This window comes from Mesoplodon bidens (assembly GCF_964165515.1).
Source record: "Mesoplodon bidens genome assembly, chromosome: 13".
In the NCBI taxonomy this organism is placed as follows: domain Eukaryota; kingdom Metazoa; phylum Chordata; class Mammalia; order Artiodactyla; family Ziphiidae; genus Mesoplodon; species Mesoplodon bidens.
Window position 1 is genome coordinate 707,974 of NC_138169.1, and position 22,712 is coordinate 730,685.

The window sequence follows — 22,712 nt, forward strand, 5'->3', positions numbered from 1 at the left end:
ACAGTGAGACACCATTACACATTTAGAATGGCTAAGATTATCAAAAATGGACCCCAAATTTGAAAATGAAATTCCCAATTTGATGAAGACATGAATATAAACATCCAAGAATCTGAACAAACTCCAAAAACGATGAACTCAAAGAAACACATATGCTCAAATTTTCAATAGACAAAGAGAGAACCTTGAAAGCATCAAGAAAGCAATGACTTGTTTCCTACAAGGGCTCCTCAGTAAGATTATAAATAGATTTCTCATCAGAACCTTTGGAGACCAAAAGGCAATAAACCCATATATTCAAACAGCTAAAAGAAAAATAAACTACCAGCCAAGAATCCTATATCTGACAAAACTGTGCTTCACAAGTGAGGTAGAGGGCTTCCCTGGTGGCACAGTGGTTAAGAATCCGCCTGCCAATGCCAGGGGCACGGGATCGAGCCCTGGCCCGGGAAGATCCCATGATCCCACATGCCGTGGAGCAACTAAGCCCGTGGGCCCCAACTACTGAGCCTGTGCTCTAGAACCCATGCTCTGCAACAAGAGAAGCCACCGCAATGAGAAGCATGTGCACTGCAATGAAGAGTAGCCCCCACTCGCCACAACTAGAGAAAGCCCACATGTATCAATGAAGACCCAACACAGCCAAAAATTAATTAATTAATTAATTAATTAATTAAAAAGTGAGGTAGAAATGAAGACGTTCCCAGAAGAACAAAAGGTAGTTTGTTACCACTAGACCTGCTTGGCAAGAGATGCTCAAGGGAGTCATGCATGTGAAATAAAAGAACACTAGACAATATCTTGAAGCTGTTCGAAGAAATAAAGATCTGAATAAAGGTAAATATCTGGGCAATTATAATGGTAGTATATTTGTGCCTCTACATTTCATTCTCTACATAATTATAAGAGACAAATGCATTTGAAATAATTATTAGTTGACATTTCGGGGCACACAAGGTATAAAGATGTAATTCTGTGACATCAGCAATCAAAAGGGGTGGGACAGAGCTGTAAAGGAGCATAGTGCTTGTATGTTATTGAAGTTAAGCTGTTATAAATTCAAATCAGAATGCTATAACTTTAGGAAGTTAAATGTAATCCCACGGCAACCACAAAGAAAATAGTTATAAAACTTACACAAAAAGCAAATGAGAAAGGAATTTAGACATTTCACTACAAAAATTCAACTAATCACAAAAGACAGTGATTGCAGGAACTGAAGGACCAAAAACCTATAAGGTATAAAGAAAATAGCAAAAGGACAGAAATAAATCCCTCCTTATGAGTAATTACTGTAAGTGTAAATCAATAAAACTCTCTAGTGAAAAGACAGAGTTTGGCAAAATGGATTAAGAAACATGACTCAAATATGCTGTCTATAAGAAACTCACTTTAGATCCAAAGACACAAACAGATCGAAAGTGAAAAGATGAATAAAGATATTCCATGCAAGTAGTAACCGAAGTACAGCAGGGGTGGCTATACTAACATCAGACAAATCAAAAAGGGTGTAAGAAACAAAGAAGGAAATTACATATTATTAAAGTTTCAGTACAGCTAGAAGATAGACAATTATAAACAGTTACACCTAGTAACAGATCACCAAAATATATGAAACAAAAACTTACATAACTGAAGGGAGAAATAGTTTTACAATAATAGTTGGAAACTTCAAAACCCCACTCCCGATAATGGATAGAACAATCAGAAAGAAAATAAGTAAGGAAACAGAATTTAAATAAACTACCTCTAACAGACATATACAGAATATTCTACCCAAGAACAAAATATACATTCTTCTCAAGTACACATGAGACATTTTCCAGGACAGACCATATGTTAGGCCTCAAATTAAATCTCAATAGATTTAAAAGATAAATATCATACAAAGTACCTTCTCTGACCACATAGGATGAAGTTAAAAATCACTAAAAGCAGAAAAAAAGGAAAATTCACAAATTTGTGGGAATTAAACAACATGGCCTTAAACAACCAATGGATCAAACAAGTCAAAAGGGAAATTAGTAAGTACTTAGACATGAATGAAAACAAAACACAGCATAAAGTTGTTGGGATGCAGCAAAAGCAGTGTTAAGGGGAAATTTTACAGTTAAAAACACATATTTAGGGGCTTTCCTAAAGATTCTCAACAGTGGTTGAGAATCTGACTGCTAATGCAGGGGACACGGGTTCAAGCCCTGGTCTGGGAGGATCCCACATGCCGCGGAGCAACTAGGTCCGTGAGCCACAACTACTGAGCCTGCGCGTCTGGAGCCTGTGCTCCGCAACAAGAGAGGCCGCGATAGTGAGAGGCCCATGCACCGCGATGAAGAGTGGCCCCCGCTTGCCACAACTAGAGAAAGCCCTCGCACAGAAACGAAGACCCAACACAGCAAAAATAAATTAATAAATTAATAAACTCCTACCCCCAATATCTTCAAAAAAAAACAACACATTTAAAACAAGAAACATCTCAAATCAATAATCTAACTTTACAACTTAAGGAAACAGAAAAAGAACAAATTAAACACAAAGGTAGCAAAAAGAAGGAAATAAGATTAGAATACAAACAAAATAGAAACTAGAAAAACAATAGGAAAAAAAAATCAATGAAACCAGAGCTTAGTTCTTTGAAAAGATCAGCAAAATTTGATAAACCTTCAGGTAGCTAGACTGAGAAATAAAAAAGAGAAGACTAGAATTACTAAAATCAAGAATGAAAGTGGGGAAATTAGTACTGATTCTACAAAAATAAAAATGATTATTGGAAAGTACTATAAACAACTGTATGCCAACAAATTGGATAACTTAGTTGAAAGGAATGAATTCCATTTGTGTTTCTATCAAGATCAAATCACAAAGAAATAGGAAATCTGAATAGATCTATAACTACTAAGGAGATTGGGTCTGTAATCAAAAATCTCCCCCCAAAGAAGAAAAGCCCAGGTTTCACTGGTGAATTTTAACAAATATTTAAAGAAGTAATAACATCAATCTTTCTCAAACTTTTCCAAAAACCTAAAGAGGAGGGAACACTTCCTAAGGCTCTGATACCAAATCCAGACAAAGCCACTGTAAGAAAACTACAAACTAATATTCCTCATGAACATAGATGCAAAAATCTTTAAAATAATAGCAAATCAAATTCAGCAGCTTATTAAAAAGATCATACACCACGACCAATGGGATTTATTCTTGGACTGCAAGGATGGTTCAACATTTGAAAATTGCTCAATGCAATATATCACACTAACAGAATGAAGTTAAAAAGATGATTATCTCGACACAGATTACCTCAATTGAAGCATTTGACAGAATTCAACACTCTTTCATGATAAAAACACTCAACAAAGAAGAAATAGAAGGAAAGTACCTCAACATAATAAAACCCACATCTTAAACACCCACAGTGAACATCACACTCAATGATGAAAGACTAAAAGCTTTTCTTCTAAGATCAGGAATGAGGCAAGAACGCCTGCTCTCGAGACTTCTCTGGTGGTGCAGTGGTTAAGAATCTCCCTTCCAATGCAGGGGACATGGGTTCAATCCCTGTTCAGGGAACTAAGATCCCACATGCTGGAGGGTAACTAAGCCCACGCACTCTAGAGTCCATGCACCACAACTAGAGAGAAGGCTGCGCACCACAATGAAAGATCCCGCGTGCTGCAACTAAGACCCAATGCAGCCAAATAAATAAATAAATAATTTTTTTTTTTTTAAAAAAGGAATGCCTTCTTTCTCCACTTCTATTCAACATAGTGCTTCAAGTTCTTGCCAGAGCCACTGGGCAAGAAAAAGAAATAAAAGGCATCTAAATTAGAAAAGGAGTAAAATTATCTCTGTTCACGGACAATATATTCTTATATATAGAAAATCTTAAAGATTCCACATACATACACACACACACACGCACAAAACCTAGTTAGAACAAATGAATTCAGCAAATAACAGGATACAAAGTCACACACCAAAATCAGGTGCATTTCTATACACTAACAATGATCAATCTGAAAAGCAAATCATGAAAATGATTCCATTTATAGCATCATCAAAAAGTAATAACTGAACCTAGGAGGTAAATGACTTGTAGAATGAAAACTGAAAACCTTGCTGAAAGAAATTAAAGAACATATAAATACATAGAAACACACCCTCTGTTCCTTAATATTAAAATGTTAACACTACCCAAAGTGATCTACATAGTCAATGCAACCCCTAATAAAATTCCGATGATGTTTTTTGCAAAAACAGAAAAACCCACCCTAAAATGCATATGGAAGCTCAAGGGACCCTGAAGAGCCAAAACAATCTTGAAAAAGAACAAAGCTGGAGGACTCATGCTTCCTGATTTCAAAACTTACTACACGGGACTTCCCTGGTGGTGCAGTGGTTAAGGATCCTTCTTCCAATGCAGGGGATGCGGGTTCGATCCCTGGTCAGGTAACTAAGATCCCACATGCTGCGGGGCAACAAGGCCAGCACACCACACTGAGCCCACACACTCTGGAGCCCACGCACCATAACCAGAGAGAAGCCTGTACACTGCAACTGGAGAAGACTGCATGCCACAACAAAAAGATCCTGCATGTTGCAACGAAGATCCTGCATACCACAACTAAGATCCAATGCAGACAAATAAATAAATATTAAAAAAAAAAAACTTACTACAAAGCTACAGTAATCAAAACAATGTGGTATTGGCATAAAGGTGACAATGGAATAGAACAGAGTCCAGAAGTAAACCCCTGCATATATGGTCAAATGATTTTTGCAATGGTTCCAAGACCATTTATGGGGAAAGTCTTCCCAATAAATACTGCTGGGAAAACTGGATATCCACATGAAAAAAATGAAGTTGGACCCTCATCTAACACTATATAAAAATTAACTCAGAATGGATGAAAGACCTAAATGTAAGACCTAAAACTATATAAACCCTTAGAAGAAAACATAGAGCAAAAGCTTCACAATGTTAGATTTGGCAATGATTTCTTGAAAATGACACAAAAGGTACAAGCAACAAAAGAAAAAACCAACCAATTGGACTTCATGAAAATTAAAAAATTTTTTGCATCATAACACAACATCAGGGCTTCCCTGGTGGCGCAGTGGTTGGGAGTCCGCCTGCCGATGCAGGGGACATGGGTTCGTGCCCCGGTCCGGGAAGACCCCACATGCGCAGAGCGGCTGAGCCTGTGAGCCATGGCCGCTGAGCCTGCGCATCTGGAGCCTGTGCTCCACAACGGGAGAGACCACAACAGTGAGAGGCCCGCGTACTGCAAAAAAAAAAAAAACACACACACAACATCAACATAGTAAAAAGGCAACTCCCAAAATGGGAGAAAATATCTGCAAGTCATATATCTTATAAAGGATTAATATCTAGAATATATAAAGAACTAAAACTCAACAACAAAAAACAACCTATTCAAAAATAATCAAAGGATTTGAATAGACATTTCCCCAGAGAAGATATACAAATGGCCAATAAGCACATGAAGATGCTGAACATCACTAATCATAACAAAAATGCAAATCAAAACTATAATGAGGGACTTCCCTGTTGGCACAGTGGTTAAGAATCTGCCTGCCAGGCTTCCCTGGTGGCGCAGTGGTTGAGAGTCCGCCTGCCGATGCAGGGGACACGGGTTCATGCCCTGGTCCGGGAAGATCCCACATGCCGTGGAGCAGCTGGGCCCGTGAGCCATGGCCGCTGAGCCTGCACGTCCGGAGCCTGTGCTCCACAACGGGAGAGGCCACAACAGTGGGAGGCCCGCGAACCACAAAAAAAAAAAAAAAAAAAAGAATCTGCCTGCCAATGCAGGGGACACAGGTTCAAGCCCTGGGCCGGGAAGATCCCACATGCCACGGAGCAACTAAGCCTGTGCACCACAACTACTGAGCCTGTGTGCCACAATTACTGAAGCCCACGCACCTAGAGCCCATGCTCCGAACGAGAGAGGCCACCGCAGTGAGAAGCCAGTGCACTGCAACAAGGAGTGGCCCCACTCGTCACAACTAGAGAAAGCCCACGCAGCAGCGAAGACCCAACACAGCCAAATTAATTAATTAATTTAAAAAAACTATAATGAGATTCCGCTCACACTCATTAGGATGGCTATCAAAAACCATAAAAATGGAGAGGCGGTAGCGGCGGCGGTGGTAGAGGTAGTGGCGGCAGCTGTGAAGGGGTTCCGGGAAGATGGTGCTGATTAAAGAATTATGACCATTATCAGAAAGACAGAGTGATGAGTAACCCCCAGTAGTCAAGGAGGAGGGAGTAACAGGAGACGTGTTTTTACACGTGTTGGAGATTAAGGTGATGTGGGCTTTCAAGCATCGTTGTTTGAGGAGACTAAGGAGAGAGAAACAGGTGAAAAGTGAGCTGAAGAGAAGTTGGAATGAGGAAAACTACTGGGAATTCTCTGTAAAATGAAAATTGAGCCGTGTGGTTTTGCCATGTTCGGTTCAGGAGTATCAGGTTGGGCAGCTTTACTCTGTTGCAGAAGCCAGTAAGAATGAGACTGGTGGTGGAGAAGGAATTGAAGTCTTAAAGAATGAACCTTATGAAAAGGATGGAGAAAAGGGACAGTATACACACAAAATTTATCACCTGAAGAGCAAAGTCCCAGCATTCGTGAGGATGATTGCTCCCGAGGGCTCCTTGGTGTTTCACGAGAAAGCCTGGAACGCATATCCCTACTGTAGAACAATTGTAACGGTACACGGTTTAGATCCGAACACATGGAAAACTGTTGAAATTGTCCACATAGATATTGCAGATCGAAGTCAAGTTGAACCAGCAGACTACAAAGCTGATGAAGACCCAGCGTTATTCCAGTCAGTCAAAACCAAGAGAGGCCCTTTGGGACCCAACTGGAAGAAGGAGCTGGCAAGCAACCCTGACTGTCCTCAGATGTGTGCCTATAAGCTGGTGACCATCAAATTCAAGTGGTGGGGACTGCAAAGCAAAGTAGAAAACTTCATCCAGAAGCAAGAAAAAAGGATATTTACAAACTTTCATCGCCAGCTTTTTTGTTGGATTGACAAGTGGATTGATCTGACAATGGAAGACATTAGGAGAATGGAAGATGAAACTCAGAAAGAACTAGAAACAATGCGTAAGAAGGGTTCCGTCCGAGGCACGTCGGCTGCTGATGTCTAGATGAGTCCCCTGTAGGGTCAGAGACAATATCAAACTGTTTACGTAATCAAGGTCAAGTAAGGGGAACAAGTGCAGCCAGTGATGAGTGAAGAAGAATCTGACCATGTCTTGCAGTGTTGACGTTTCCCAGACGTGTGCTTGTGGTTATGTGCCCACAGGCACAGGTCCCAACCACGTGTGTATACATGTGTGTCTATCTGTAGCTGTATATAAAACGCATGTAGAGCTGCAGATCAAAATACACACACTAGTGTAAATATGTACATACAAACATACTGAAGGGATTAGTACAATTTCTCCAAAGTACTGTACCTATCTTCAGCAAGAATGCAAAAGAAAATATTTTCAATATATATACCTGGAACAGATTTTAATAATAATAATAAAAAAAAACCCATAAAAATAACAAGGGTTGGCGAAGATGTGGAATAATTGGAACACCTGTACACTGCTGGTGGGGATACAACATGGTGTAGCTGCTGTGGAAAACAGTTTGGTGGCTCCTCAAAAAATTAAAAATTATTATTACCATACGGTCCAGCAATTTCATCTCTGGGTATATCCCCAAAGGAAGTGAAAGCAGGGTCTTAAAGAGATATTTCTACATCCATGTTCACAGCAGCATTAATATTCACAGTAGCTAAAACGTGAAAGCAATCTAAGTGTCCATGGATGGATGAATGGATAAGCAAAATGAGGTATATACATACAACAAATTATTATTCAGCCTTAAAAGGAAGAAAGTTCTGCAGTATGCTATAACAAGGATGAACCTTGTGAACATTATGTCAAGGGAGATAAGCCAGTCACAAAAAGACAATTACTGTATGATTCCACTTACATGAGGTAACTAGCGTAGTCAAAATCATAGAGACAGAAAGTAGAATGGTGCTTGCCAGGAGTTATGGGGAGGGGGGAATTGGGCGTTAATGTTTAATGGTATAGAGCTTCAGTTTTTCAAGAGGCAGAGTGTTGTGGAGACGGATGGTGGTTCTGATTGCCAATGTTATGAATGTATTTAATACCACTGAACTGTCACTTAAAATGGTTAAGATGATAAAAGAAAATACATGTGCAGAAATACGTATGCTCCAAAATACAAACAGTGCTTTAAAAAAATCAAGGATCTAAAAAAATGGAAAGATACAGGGTGTTCATGGATTGGAAAACTCAGTATTGTTAAGATGTAAAATCTCCCTAATTTGACTCATAGATTCACTGTAATTCCAATCAAAGTCCTAACAAGCTTTTTTGTAGCTATCCACAAGCTCTTCTATAATTAATATGGAAAGGCAAAAAACTAGAACAGCCAAAACAATTCTGAAGAACAAAGGTGCAGCACTCCCACTAGCCTACTTTGACTTCCTATAAAAGCAAGAAAGCATGATGCTGGTAAAAGATTAGACACAAAAATCAATGGAACAGAAAAGAGAGCCTAGAAATAGACCCATATAAACACTGTCTCTTGAAAAAAAAATTTTTTTTTCATAAAGACACAAAAGCAATTCAATGGAGAAAGGATAATCTTTCCAACAAACGGTGCTGGAACACCTGTACATCCATACACATAAAAAATGAACCTCAACACATACCCTATACCCTATACAAAAATTAACTAAAAATGGATCACAGACTTAAATGTGAAAGCTAAAACTTTACAAATTCCAGAGAAAAAAAATTTTTAATTTGTGCACTTTTGTTTGGGCAATGAAATTTTAGATATGACACCAAAAGCAAAACCCATTTAAAAAAATTAAAATTCAGAAAATAAACTTTATCAAAATTAAAACATTTTGCTCTGTGAAAGTTGGTGTCATGGAAATGAAAACACAAACCAGAGACTGGGAGAAAATATTTGCAAATCACTTCTCTTATAAAGGATTTAAATCTAGAATAACAAAGAATTCTTAAAAATCCATGACAACAGATGGCCAAAAAGCACATGAAAAGATGCTCAACATCACTAATTACTAGAGAATAGAAATCAAAACTGCAATGAGGTATCACCTCCCACCAGTCACAGAATGGCCATCATCAAAAAATCTATAAACAATAAATGCTGGAGAAGATGTGGAGAAAAGGGAAGCCTCTTACACTGTTGGTGGGAATGGAAATTGGTACAACCACTATGGAGAACAGTATGGAGGTTCCTTAAAAAACTAAAAATAGAACTGCCATATGACCCAGCAATCCCACTCCTAGGCATATACCCAGAGAAAACCACAATTTGAAAAGATACATGCACCCTAATATTCACTGCAGCACTATTTACAATAGCCAGGACATGGAAGCAACCTATGTGTCCATCAACAGACGAATGGATAAAGAAGATGTGGTATCTCTATGACATAAATCACAGCAAGATCCTTTTTGACCCACCTCCTAGAGTAATGGAAATAAGAACAAAAACAAACACATGGGACCTAATGAAACATAAAAGCCTTTGCACAGCAAAGGAAACCGTAAACAAGATGAAAAGACAACCCTCAGAATGGGAGAAAATATCTGCAAACAAAGCAACTGACAAAGGATTAGTCTCCAAAATATACAAGCAGCTCATGCAGCTCAATATCAAAACAACAAACAACCCAATCCAAAAATGGGCAGAAGACCTAAATAGACATTTCTCCAAAGAAGACATACAGATTGCCATCAAACACATGAAAGGATGCTCAACATCACTAATCATTAGAGAAATGCAAGTCAAAACCACAATGAGGTATCACCTCACACCAGTCAGAATGGCCATCATCAAAAAATCTACAAACAATAAATGCTGGGGAGGGTGTGGAGAAAAGGGAACCCTCCTGCACTGTTGGTGGGAATGTAAATTGATACAGCCACTATGGAGAACACTATGGAGGTTCCTTAAAAAACTAAAAACAGAGGCTTCCCTGGTGGCGCAGTGGTTGGGAGTCCGCCTGCCGATGCAGGGGAGGCGGGTTCGTGCCCTGGTCTGGGAGGGTCCCGCGTGCCGCGGAGCGGCTGGGCCCATGAGCCGTGGCCGCTAGGCCTGTGCGTCTGGAGCCTGTGCTCCGCGGTGGGAGAGGCCACAACAGTGAGAGGCCCACATACCACCCCCCCCAAAAAAAAAAAACTAAAAACAGAACTACCATATGTCCCAGTAATCCCACTACTGGGCATGTACCCTGAGAAAACCATAATTCAAAAAGACATATGTACCACAATGTTCACTACAGCACTACTTACAATAGTCAGGACATGGAAGCAACCTAAATGTCTACTGACAGATGAATGGATAAAGAAGATGTGGCACATATATATATAATGGAATATTACTTGGCTATAAAAAGGAACAAATTGAGTTATTTGCAGTGAGGTGGATGGACCTAGAGACTGTTATACAGAGTGAAGTAAGTCAGAAAGAGAAAAACAAATACCGTATGCTAATGCACATACATGGAATCTCAAAAAATGGTATTGATGAACCTAGTGGCAGGGCAGGAATAAAGACGCAGACAGAGAACGGACTTGAGGACAAACTGGGCTAATGGGAAGCTGGGGTGAAGTGAGAGAGTAGCACTGACGTATATCCACGACCAAACGTAAAATGGACGGCTAGTGGGAAGCTGCCGCATAGCACAGGGAGATCAGCTCGGTGCTTTGTGACCACCTGGAGGGGTGGGATAGGGAGGTGGGAGGGAGGCTCAAGAGGGAGGGGATATGGGGATATATGTAAACATACAGTTGATTCACTTTGTTATTCAGCAGAAACTAACACAACATTGTAAAGCAATTATACTTCAATAAAGATATTAAAAAAATAAGAAAGCACGATTTTGTAGCCCCAAATCCTGAAGAGCCGTATGTGATATCTTAATGTCATGCCCATCAAACTCAGTAAGTTTGGCTTCTGCCCTCTCAAGACAAAATAAATAAGTTAAAGAATAAAAAAAAATTTTTTTACAATGATGTGGTACATATATACAATGGAATATTACTCAGCCATAAAAAAGAACAAACTAATGCCATTTGCAGCAACATGGATGGACCCAGAGATTGTCATACTCAGTGAAGTAAGAAAGACAAATATCGTATGATATTGCTTATATGTGGAATCTAAAAAAATGGTACTAATGAACTTATCTACAAAACAGAGACAGAGTCACAGATGTAGAAAAAAAACTTAAGGTACCAGGGGATGGGAGGAAGGATAAACTGGGAGATTGGGATTGACATACACACACTAGTAAATATAAAATAGATAACTAATAAGAACCTACTGCACAGGGAACTCTACTTAATACTCTGTAGTGGCCTATATGTGAAAAGAATCTAAAAAAGAATGGAGGGACTTCCCTGGGGGTCCAGTGGTTAAGACTTCACCTTCTAATGCAGGGGGTGCGGGTTCAATCCCCGGTTGGGGAACTAAGATCCCACATGCCTAGGGCCAAAAAAAGAAAAACCAAAACATAAAACAGAAGCAATATTGTAACAAATTCAACAGACTTAAAAAAAAATGGTCCACATCAAAAAAAAAAAATCTTAAAAAAAAATTAAATTAAAAAGAGTAGATACATGTATAACTGATTCACTTCGCTGTACACCTGAAACTAACACAACATTGTAAATCAACTATATGCCAATAAAAAATTGTTTTAAATATTAAAATTAAAAAAAAAATCAATGACAAGAAAACAGATACTTCACCAAAGATATAGAAAGAATAAAACACATATAGAAATATACTCAATAACACTAGCTAGCCATTAGGGAAATGCAACTTAAAACCACAGTGAAATATCACCTCACATCTATTAGAATGGCAAAATTTTTAACAACTTGACAATACCAAGAACTGGTCAGGATGAGGAACAGGGACGCTCATTCACTGCAAGTGGGAATGCAAAACTGCAAGGCACTCTGGAAGACAGTCTCTTACAAAGCTAAACATAGAATCGCCATACAATCCAGCAATCATGCTCCTAGGTATTTACCCAACTGATCTGAAAACTCATGTCCACACAAAAACCCACATGTGAATGTTGACAGCATTCATAATCACCCAAAACTGGAAGCATCCAGATATCAAGACTTATTATAAATCAAGATAGCGTGAAACTGGCATAAGGATAGAAACGTAGGCCGACGGAACAGAATAAAGAGCTGTGAAACCAAACTACAGTTATGGACGCCTGATACATGACAAGGTGGCACCGCAGAGCCACAGGGAGAGGTCAATCACTTCAGGGGCACTGGGGCAATTAGGCAACTTGATGAAAAAACTAAAGCTTGACTCCTACTCACACTAAACATAAATATTAATTCTAGATGTATTGTGAATCTACATGTGAAAGGTAAATGTGAACAAAGAAAACTATCTTCATGAGCTTTGGATAACAAAAAAGTTCTTAGATTGGAAACAAAAAACACCAGTAATAAAAGAAAAAATTTATAAACTAAATTAAGTTAAAATTAGAAATAGCTGTTCATCAAAAGGCAGCATTAATTAACAGAATGAAAAGGCAAGACAGGAAAAAAAAAAACCCAGCTTGTAAACAAATACTGAACAACAGTTAATGCTGTGCATACTGAAGTATTTAGAGGGAAGCATGCTGATGTCTAAAATATATTAAGAAATACAGCAAAAATAAGATGGGGTAAGAGATGCAGAGGGATGGAAAAATGGATAATGTGATAAAGCAAGTACAGTAAAATGTTAAAGGTAAATTCAAGGTGATGAGTATACAGATGTTCACTGCAAAATCCTTTCGATTTTGCCCTGCGTTTGAAAACCGTCATAGCAGAATACTGGAGGTAAGAGAAGCACCCCAGGTAAATACGGATTTGGTATCAAGTTTGCTTTAAACGTCAATGTGCATGAATCACTGAATCTTGTTAAGATGAAAAGTCTTGATATAACAGGACTGAGGTGCAGCCTGAAACTCAGCATTTCTAATAAGCTTCCAGAAAATAAATAACTCCTTTCAGTCAATAAGAAAACAGACAGAAAACACCCACAGAAGGTAACAAAATGTCCAAAAAGCATGCTGGCAGGAAATGCAAAGTAAGCCCATACAGAGACACCACCATACCAGAATGGCTCAAATAAAAAGAACAACAGTAATTAAGAGCTGGCAGAGAACATGAGGCAAGTGGACACCCAGACACTGCTGATGGCCATACAAGAGGACGGTGAACGAAAAACAGAAGCAATACAGCAGGATACACATGCGTACACGCCACCAACATAAATTTAAAATGCATTCACACCAGAAACAATACACCGTTTGTAAACACATACAAACAGAACAATATCCATTAAAAACATTTGGGGGGCGTGGAAAAGGAGCTGAAAATTGAGTCTGGGGAAACCAGGAAACAGGGACCTCAGGGACCTCACACGACCTCCCACCTGAGGACCTCCATCCCTCTCCCCACCAAAAAAATGAAAAAGAAATAAAGAAAAGAAGTGGAAATGAACAAACCAGTAACTCACCCAGGTCTTCTTCGCTTTCGGCTGCTCCTGGGAAATAAACAGCCACTCTAGGACCTGCTCTGTCCCGGGACTCTTGTGCCTCTGCCGGGGTCCTCCAGGGAGAGGCCTCTGCTCAGGGGTCTCCTGACCCAGGAGGAAGCCCTCCCCTTGCAGCTTCCTGATGCCATCACATGTGCTGTCTCGCTCCTGGACAGGTGGGACCTGCAGAGCCAAGAGCAAGCTCACTTTTGCCAGCACTTTTCCTCTGGGCCCCGACCTCGGTCTCCTTTGCTGGTGAACGTGCTCACCCAGGCTGGGCTGGGGGCTCTGCAGATTGTGGTCAGTGCGGCTGGGGGGGCACAAGTGAGAGGAAACGGAAATGGGGAACCCAGCACACGACCACAGCCCCCCCCGGCCCAGACTCTGCACAGGCCCCCAGGAACCCCGAAAGTGCGGCAACCACCCAGAGATTTAAACAACTTCGGGCAGACACTCAGGAACATGATGCCAGATGGTAAGGAGGGAACGACCCTGCTGGAGGCGATGTACACGAGAAATAGGCTGTGGACGAAACAGTCTGTTTCAGTAGAGCTTCTTCTCTCAATATCTGGATGTCCGTGAACAGTTCACGTCATCTCTCTCACTGAGTCTTACTTTTGTTGTTAAACATTGAGGGTAGGATGAGATCAGGGGAACAGTGTAGCCTTTTAATCTCCCAATAAAAACAAAAGAGGCCCACCAGAATAGCAAAAGAAGCCCAGAGATGTCCACAGACAGACAAATGGACCCAGGTGACAGGGCTCCTCACAAACCCAGGATCCAGGCAGATGTGACCTAACTGCAGAACTGGGGCGGGGGACCGGGGGCCCCATGCTGCCAATCTCCAAAGTCACCCCCAACAGGAGAGCACCTCCCGAGGGGAATCTGAGCCTCTCAGGTTCAGAGTTGCAGGTGACTAAAAAAGACATTCCCAAAGTCGCTGAGTGACCTAACAGTACTGTGGTCACCTAGGAACACGAGGGTCTGAGAAATAATGGGCAAGCCGTCCCTTCTACAAGGACGGGTCTTCACTGCGAGGGAAAGCTGCTGGAAATGGAGCCCAAATTGATCAGCACAAGAAGTGAGAAAAAAAAGATTCAGGCAAAGAGAGGGACAAGAGAAAGGAGATTCTGAGAATGAGAGGGGAAGGAGAGAAAAGGGAAGAGAGAAAGGCACTCGGCAGTCAGGGGGAAGGGTCCAGAGGATGCTCATTCCAGAAGCTATTATAACAACAAAATACAAGGGGTAAAACTGAGAGAAACATGTTAGGATACAAGGCATGCTGAACTCTAGGAAACACAGGGCTAGAGGCAGAAAAAGGGCTTCCTGACAAGGCTTAGCGTTGAGTCAGGTCAGGTATGTGTGTGTTTGCTTGTATTTCCAGAAGAATCACCGAGAGGATGAACTAGGAACTGTAAAAATGGTTCCCTCCCGGGGAGGGAAGGGACCGAGCAGGAGGGATGGAGCCTTGTCTGAATGACACTGCATACTTTCTACTCTGCATCACGTAAATATTTCACATGATCTAAAAGAGGAGGGAGGGCAATCCCTAACGTTGAAAATAAATGTCAACAAATACATTTATTTATACAATTGGAAACAAAACTACAACAGACAATCATTTTACCAACTGACTTAACATGCGGTATTTAACTGTGCATTCTTTGGATAAAATGGGCTACAAAGACGGACTGAACCTCATTTAGCACCCTTGTTAAAGGTAACAAATCGTTATTTTAAAACCGTCTTATGTATGCTATAAGACATGACACTTATATCACTCTTTTTAAGAAGCAAGATATCTAGCACATGACAGAAAGTTGCAAGAGTAAAGTTTTTAACCCTCACGCACAGCTGGTGGGAATGTAAAATGGAGCAGCCACTTTAGACCCAGCTTGGCAGCTCCTCAGTGTTAAACCCAGAATTACTGTATTAGCCGGCGATCCCATTCCTAGGTATCCGCTCAACAGAATTAAAAGCCTACATCCCCAGAAACGCTTGCACACAAATGGCTCTAACAGCCTCATTCCTAACAGCCAAACACCCATCAATGGATGAAGGGATAAACCATATGTGATCTATACATACAAAGGCACGTTATTTAGCCATTAGAAAGAATGAAGCACCGAAAAATGCTACTACATGATGAACTTTTGTACTATAGGTACCTGACCATTAGCTTTTTTTTTTTTTTTTTTTTTTGCAGTACGTGGGCCTCTCACCGTTGTGGCCTCTCCCGCCCCGGAGCACAGGCTCAGTGGCCATGGCTCACGGGCCCAGCCGCTCCACGGCATGCGGGATCCTCCCGGACCAGGGCACAAACCCGTGTCCCCTGCATCAGCAGGTGGACTCCCAACCACTGCGCCACCAGGGGAGCCCTGCCAATTAGCTTTTTTTTGACTGTAATGCAAGTGCCTGATCGTACTGAAAGCTTCTGATTTCTGAGGCACCACTTCAAAGTCATCCGTCTTAGATAAACGCACTGCCAGCCACACAGCTAGATAAGGAGCCAGGCCGCCCCACCTGACGTTCCCCTCCCAGAAAGCCCTGGGTGACCTAGATAACTGCTCACTTGAGGGACCCCGCTCTTCCCTTCCAGTGCCTGAATTCTCAGCCTTATTTTAAATTCACCAATAAATAATGAACCTGCAACCCCCCTTGACCCCAATAATAAAGGCAGAACCTCAACCCCCCTTGACCCCAGTAAAGGCAGAACCCCAGGTCCGCATTCTCGTCCTCTCCCTCTCTCTGCTGTGTGGCCCCCGGTGAGCCACGTACCCCGCAGGGTCTGTGAGTAATAAACCTTATGTTTTCAGAGTTCCCCGATGGTTGCTGATGAGAGGCGCCTTGCAGTCACAGTATGAACCACAAGGGCTGGTCCAGCCATGTCGCTGGCTCCAGTCAGGGAAACGTCTGTGGGGCTGCCACAAACAGCACGGGTCCCGGCAAGCCCCGCCCCAGGCGCTCTGCGTCACAGCATCATTCCTGCCAGGCTGAGACCAACACAAAGCTACCTTGAAAACAGTACACTAAATGAAAGAAGCCAGATACACAGGGCCACCTCTGACATGATTCTGTTTATACAAATGTCTAGGATAGGGAAATTCTTGAACACACCAAGTAGATTCAATGGCTGTCAGGGGACAGGGGAAGGAGGGGATGGAGAGTGGCTTGTGAATGGGGACAGGGTTTCTTCTGGAAGTAATAATGATGTTCTGAAACTGGATACGGTGATATTTAGGCAACTCTGTGAATACTAAAAATGACTGAAGGTACACCTTAAAAGGGTAAATTTTATGGTATATAAATTATACCTTAATAATGCTTCTATACAAAGAGTAATTTTTTAACTTCAATGATTTTTAATAAATGGAAAGTTTTGCAACAGTCTGCTCATCCAGGTCTACAGCGTTCCCACCGCCTCAGAGAGATTCCTCTGGAGCCGACCCCCAACCACTGCTCCGCTCCTGTGCACAGATCTGCCTGTTCCAGACATTTCACACGACCGGGACCACACTAGCCACTGCGCCTGGCTTCTTCCGCTCAGCACAACACTTTGGAGGTTTATTCTTGCTAAAGCACACACCAGCGGTTTGCTCCTTTACGGCTGAATAGTGTTCCATTTCATCTATAGGTTCATCGCTTAATCCACATTTAGGTTCTTTTTAATTTTGAGCTACTATACAAGTCTTTCTGTGGACATGTCTTCCTTTACCTTTGGTAAATTCCCAGAGGTAAACCCGCTGCACTGTACAGTAAGTTCATATCTCACCTTTTAACGAAGCTGCCAGAGCCTTTAGGAAGCGACGGCACCACTTTCTACCCCACCAGCAGGTCTGCAGTGGTTCCCAGCTCTCTGCATCCTTGCCAACACCTACCGTCTGCCTTTTCGGTCATAGCCATTGGGTATAAACCGGGACTTCAGTATGGTATGAATTTTATTTCCCTAGTGACTCACGATGTTAAACATCTTTTCCGGTGCTTACTTGCCATCTATACATCTTCTTTGGTCAAGTGTCTGTTCAAACCCTTTGCCCATGTTTTAAATTGGGTTATCTGTCTTCTTACTGAGTTGTAAGCATTCTTCATATATTCTGGATATATCCCTGTTAACAGGTACACGACTTGCAAATACTATCTCCCAGACTTTAAATACTTAAAGTCCCGGTCTGGGACTTGTGTTTTCATTTTCTGAATGGTGACTTTGAAGTTCAAAAGTTTTTATCTTGATGTGGCCCAATTTCTATCTCGAAAAGCACAACCTATAAAAGAGCTTTCTAAGAACTTTAGCCTAAGAGAAGGTCATGAATATTTTCCTCTATGATTTCTTCCAGAAATTTTATAGCTTTTGCTCTTAAAGTCTATGTTCCATTTTGAGGTAATCTTTTGGTATTGGGTGAGGTAAGAGTCACAGCTCATCTTCTTAGAAAATTTTTACTTGTGATAACATAAAGTACGTAACATAAACTTAGTATCTTAACCATTTTAAAGTGTACAGTTCATTGGAATTCAGTACCTTCACAGTGCTCTGTAACCATTCCCAGCAGTCACATTCATCTCCAGAACTCTTCATCTTGCAAAACTGAACCTCTATATCCTCTGAGCAGTAACTTCCCATTCTCCTCCTACCACAGCTCCCTGACAACCAGCACGGACCACACTTTCTGTGACCTTGACTACTCTAGGAACCGAAACCATGTTCCACAGGGTTAACAGACAGTGCAGTGGTGACTAACAGAAGTTCTCGAGCTCGTCTTACAGAGCAGCAGCCAAGGGACAGCTTGTTAACCCCCCCGCCTGAACCCGCCCTCAGTGACCAAGCCTGCCTGAATTACTAACTGTCCCCTATAGGTTACACCTCTGACGTATGGGTCACTATATCAATGGGCACTTAAGCTGTTTTCCAGAAACCCAGAGTCAGCTCTTGTCCAGTTCAAGGCAGCCAAGACCGGTTGGGACCACTGACCCTAAAAACCGGGCCTGCACACGTGTCTGAAGAATGACCGCCTGATGTCAGAGGGCCAAAACCTCCACCCTCAGATCATGCTAAGTGTCTCCATTTTTGAACACGTATCCCACGAAGAAGCACGTACCCCGATATGCCTGCACAGAACACTGATTACCTCCCCTTTTCCCTACTTCCAATCACTTCCCCATACCTAAGACCTCCCTGCTTCTTCATCCCGTGAATATCTCAAGTCCCTCACCTGCGAGGAGACAGATCTGACATTTGTTCTCCCACCTCCTCACTTGGCTGTCTCGTGAATAAACTCTTTCTCTGCTACAAACTGCAGCGTCTCAGCATCTGGCTTGCTGCGTGTTGGGCGAACAAACCTGGTTCAGTAACAGAACCTCACTTAAGTAGAATCTTACAGTATTTGTCCTTTTGTGACTGGCTTATTTCACTGAAAATAATGTCCTCAAGGTTCACCATGTTGTAGCAGGTGTCAGAACTCATTTAAGACTGAATATACACATACACACCCACACCCCATTTTATTTATCCATTCATCTCTTAGTGAACAACTGGGTTACTTCCACCCAAAAAAGAGTAATTTCAAAAAAATAAATCTTTTAAACTCTGTAATTTGAATTGGAAATATCAACATGAATCATAACTTTTTTCCTTTCCAAAGATCCCTAGGTCTGTCTACTGAAACAGCCCAGAAGTAATGACATTCCAGTATCAACTGTGGTCCCTGAGCACACTCCCTACGAAAAGATACAGGCTCCTGGAGAAAAGGTTGATTCCAGATCTGGGACGGGAAATACTCAAACGAGCGGAGAATATCTTCTTGGGCCCAAAAGCAAGGAGGCTAGGAAGCCAGCTAAAACTAACAGAGTCTTTCCAAAAAGCCTCAGAGCCAAGCTGAAAGGCTCCCTCTGGCTAAGGCTGGGACAACAAAACCCTCTAAAAGAATACTGACTGCAACTGATTGAAACTAACTGTAAACAGTATCAAGATTTACGAGTTTCTTAATCATACTCAAATTAACAAAAAGAAGAAAAATCAAATGAAAAACTCACTGCTGTCACCAATGGATGTAACTAGAGCATCATCTCCTTAGTGAAAACTGGCAATTAAAGGGAAAGGGTTAAGCATGGATCTGCCATCCCTACACAAGTTGTGTCTCTGGGTAACCAAACGGCTCTGTTGATGAAGAAATGTTCTTTTTTAGAGAAGGATTCTGTAAATTCTTTCAGAGAATTCCTGCTACAAAAATGGAAAGAATGATAGGGTTAGAAAGTCTCCACTTTGTAGATGCTGTGAAATAACTGGCCGAGGGGAGGGTCATAACTGATGAAACCGTTAGAAAGGCTGACGGGAAACTTCACAACAATACCACCCCGTCACCCCTGACCCCACCCATCTTTGCATCACCTAGAGCGAGTAACCAGACATACGTGCCCCCTGAGGTGACAAGACAAAGCACTATCAAGTATCCTTGCCAAAAACATTAATAAATGAACCTAAAGTCTCTAAAGATAAATTTCAGTTTACCAGAAATACTGGTGACAGGAAACATGTTAAATGTGACAAGGAAACAGAGATAAATCTAAAATGAAGGACATTCTAAAGGACAAATGGCTCAGCATCTTTAAAAAGTCAATGGGGGTTGGGCCTCCCTGGTGGCGCAGTGGTTGAGAGTCCGCCTGCCGATGCAGGGGATACGGGTTCGTGCCCCGGTCTGGGAGGATCCCATATGCCGCGGAGCGGCTGGGCCCGTGAGCCATGGCCGCTGGGCCTGCGCATCCGGAGCCTGTGCTCCGCAACGGGAGAGGCCACAACAGTGAGAGGCCCGCATACCGCAAAAAGAAAAAAAGAGGAAAAAAAAAAAAAAAAAAAAAAAGTCAATGGGGGAAAAAAAAGAAAGAAGGATGGGTTACTCTGGATTAAAAGAGACTTAACGTATTTAACAGTAAGAAGTGTGCACCTTGTTTGGATTTTGATTTGAACTTGCCAACGTTAAAAAGGAAAATGAAATCTGAACATGGAATAATTCCACGATACCAAGGAATTATTCTGTTAGGTGTAATAGTGGTATTATAAATATATTAGAAAATGTATGTTTTTAATGCCTAGTGATGTACAGATGAAATAACATGAGAACTGAATCTGCTTCAAAATACTTCAGAGTATTTTGGAGTAAGGTACCTTTCCTTTATCCTACACCTTAAATTTTTCCTTTGAAGAATTTTTCAAGAACAGTGACCACCACACAAGAAAATAAAGCTTTCAGAAAACAAGAACCAATTAAAATCAACAAACAACAGAAAGAAAACCTTGTAGCCAACAGACAGTGCAATTGATGGACACTGGTTATAAATCAAATATTATATTCAGGGAGAGAAAGGCAAGCCTTATGACTTGGCAAGGACTTGGACAAATAACTTAGCAAGCACATTTGAAAAAGAACTAGAAAGAATTTATAGGAATGATAAAAACACATCAACTGAAGTCTCTTTAATAGCAGGTTAGGAAGAATTAGTAAACGAAAGGACAAACCGGAAGAAATTATCTGTCTCTCCAGAGAGACAGATGGGCAAGACAGGAGAGCAGTGACACACAGACTGAGAAGGTCTATCATAAGCTGCACTAGAGTCTAAAAGGAAACAACAGAGCAAATTTAAAAATGGGGGGTGGGGCACAGCTTTCTGACAGCAGGCAGGTATCTAATGAACGTAGAAAGAATAATGAAATTAGATAAAACTCATTTGTCAACTAGCATAATAAAAATGCACACAGGGGCTTCCCTGGTGGCGCAGTGGTTGAAAGTCCACCTGCCGATGCAAGGGACATGGGCTCGTGCCCCGGTCCGGAAAGATCCCACATGCCGCGGAGCCGCTGGGCCCGTGAGCCATGGCCGCTGAGCCTGCGCGTCCAGAGCCTGTGATCCACAATGGGAGATGCCACAACAGTGAGAGGCTTGCGTACCGCAAAACAAACAAACAAACAAACAAACAAAAAAAAACGCACACAAGAATCACCCATGCAGGCTAAATGAGTGGGTGAAAGTTTGAGGACTAAAAGGTATTTATTTCATCTCAGTATCTCCCAACAGATACTGACTTACAAAGGGAAGAGAGAGTGACTACAGGGGAGAGAACACAGACACCACCTTCACCAAATGAGGCAAGTTCACATCAGCAGCCACAAATGTCCCTGATGTGATGCAGGGAAGAATGCAGCACTTCTGAAACGAATCAGGAGGAGGAGCAAACAACCCCAAACTGAGGAATATTCCACAGAACGCCCTGGACTCTGAAAACACCATGTCATGACAAAGAAGACTGAGGAACTGTTCCAGGTTACACGAAAGAGCCAGCACAGCCCATCGCAACACATGATGCAAGTTACTCTTCTCCCATAAAGGACAGTATTTCCAAACTTTCTATAAAGGAACAATTGGCAAAATCGCAATAAGACCTGTAAATGAAATAACAGCATTGTATTGATGTCAATTTCCTGATTCAGTGGTTTTGTAAAAAACTGTTCTTGTTTGTGAGATGTACTGCGGTATTTAGGGGTAAAGGAACATCATGTCTGCAAATTAGTTTCAGTTAAGAAAAAAAAATGTGTATGTACGAGGAGAGAGAAAGAGGAGAGGAGCTGGGAACAGAGAGTGAGAGAGAAAGTGATAAAGCAAGTGCAGTAAAATATTACCATTTGAGGAATCTGGATGAAGGTATAGAAGAACTTTTGTATTATTCCTGTAACTTTTTTAAGATCTAAAATTATGTCAAAATAAAAAGTTAAGTTAAAAAAACTTTACAGCATAAATAATGTGTATAATGCCCAGACATATTTACAGAAAGAAAAAGAATAAAAATTATCAGTCAAAACAAAGCCAAGAGAGGAGAAAAAACAAACAAACAAACAAAAAAACAGATCAGGTACAGCAAACACAGTATAGAAAAAACACAGTAAGATGGTAGATTTAAACTCAAATATAACAGTAATTACGTTAATCATAACGGACCAAGTGTCTGAGTTAAGTACAAAGATTGACAGACTGATTTTAAAAAAATGATGCAGGAGACACGAGTTCGTGCCCCGGTCCGGGA

The 22,712-nt window shown here is 41.3% G+C and overlaps 2 protein-coding genes across 5 annotated transcripts in view; one reads left to right on the forward strand and one right to left on the reverse strand.

The window, feature by feature from the left end:
* Window positions 1-22,712, reverse strand: part of LOC308626797 (zinc finger protein 268-like) — a 49,186-nt gene that overhangs the window by 20,094 nt on the left and 6,380 nt on the right. For all 4 annotated transcript variants that reach the window (XM_081252257.1, XM_081252256.1, XM_081252255.1 and 1 more), the window contains exon 3: window positions 13,629-13,829. In XM_081252257.1, the coding sequence (XP_081108383.1) occupies window positions 13,629-13,829 (201 nt within the window). The remainder of the gene's footprint in view (window positions 1-13,628; window positions 13,830-22,712) is intronic.
* Window positions 6,540-7,564, forward strand: LOC308626798 (phosphatidylinositol transfer protein beta isoform-like). The gene has a single exon (XM_081252259.1). The coding sequence runs from the start codon at window positions 6,647-6,649 to the stop codon at window positions 7,166-7,168; it is 522 nt and encodes a 173-aa protein (XP_081108385.1). The 5' UTR covers window positions 6,540-6,646; the 3' UTR covers window positions 7,169-7,564.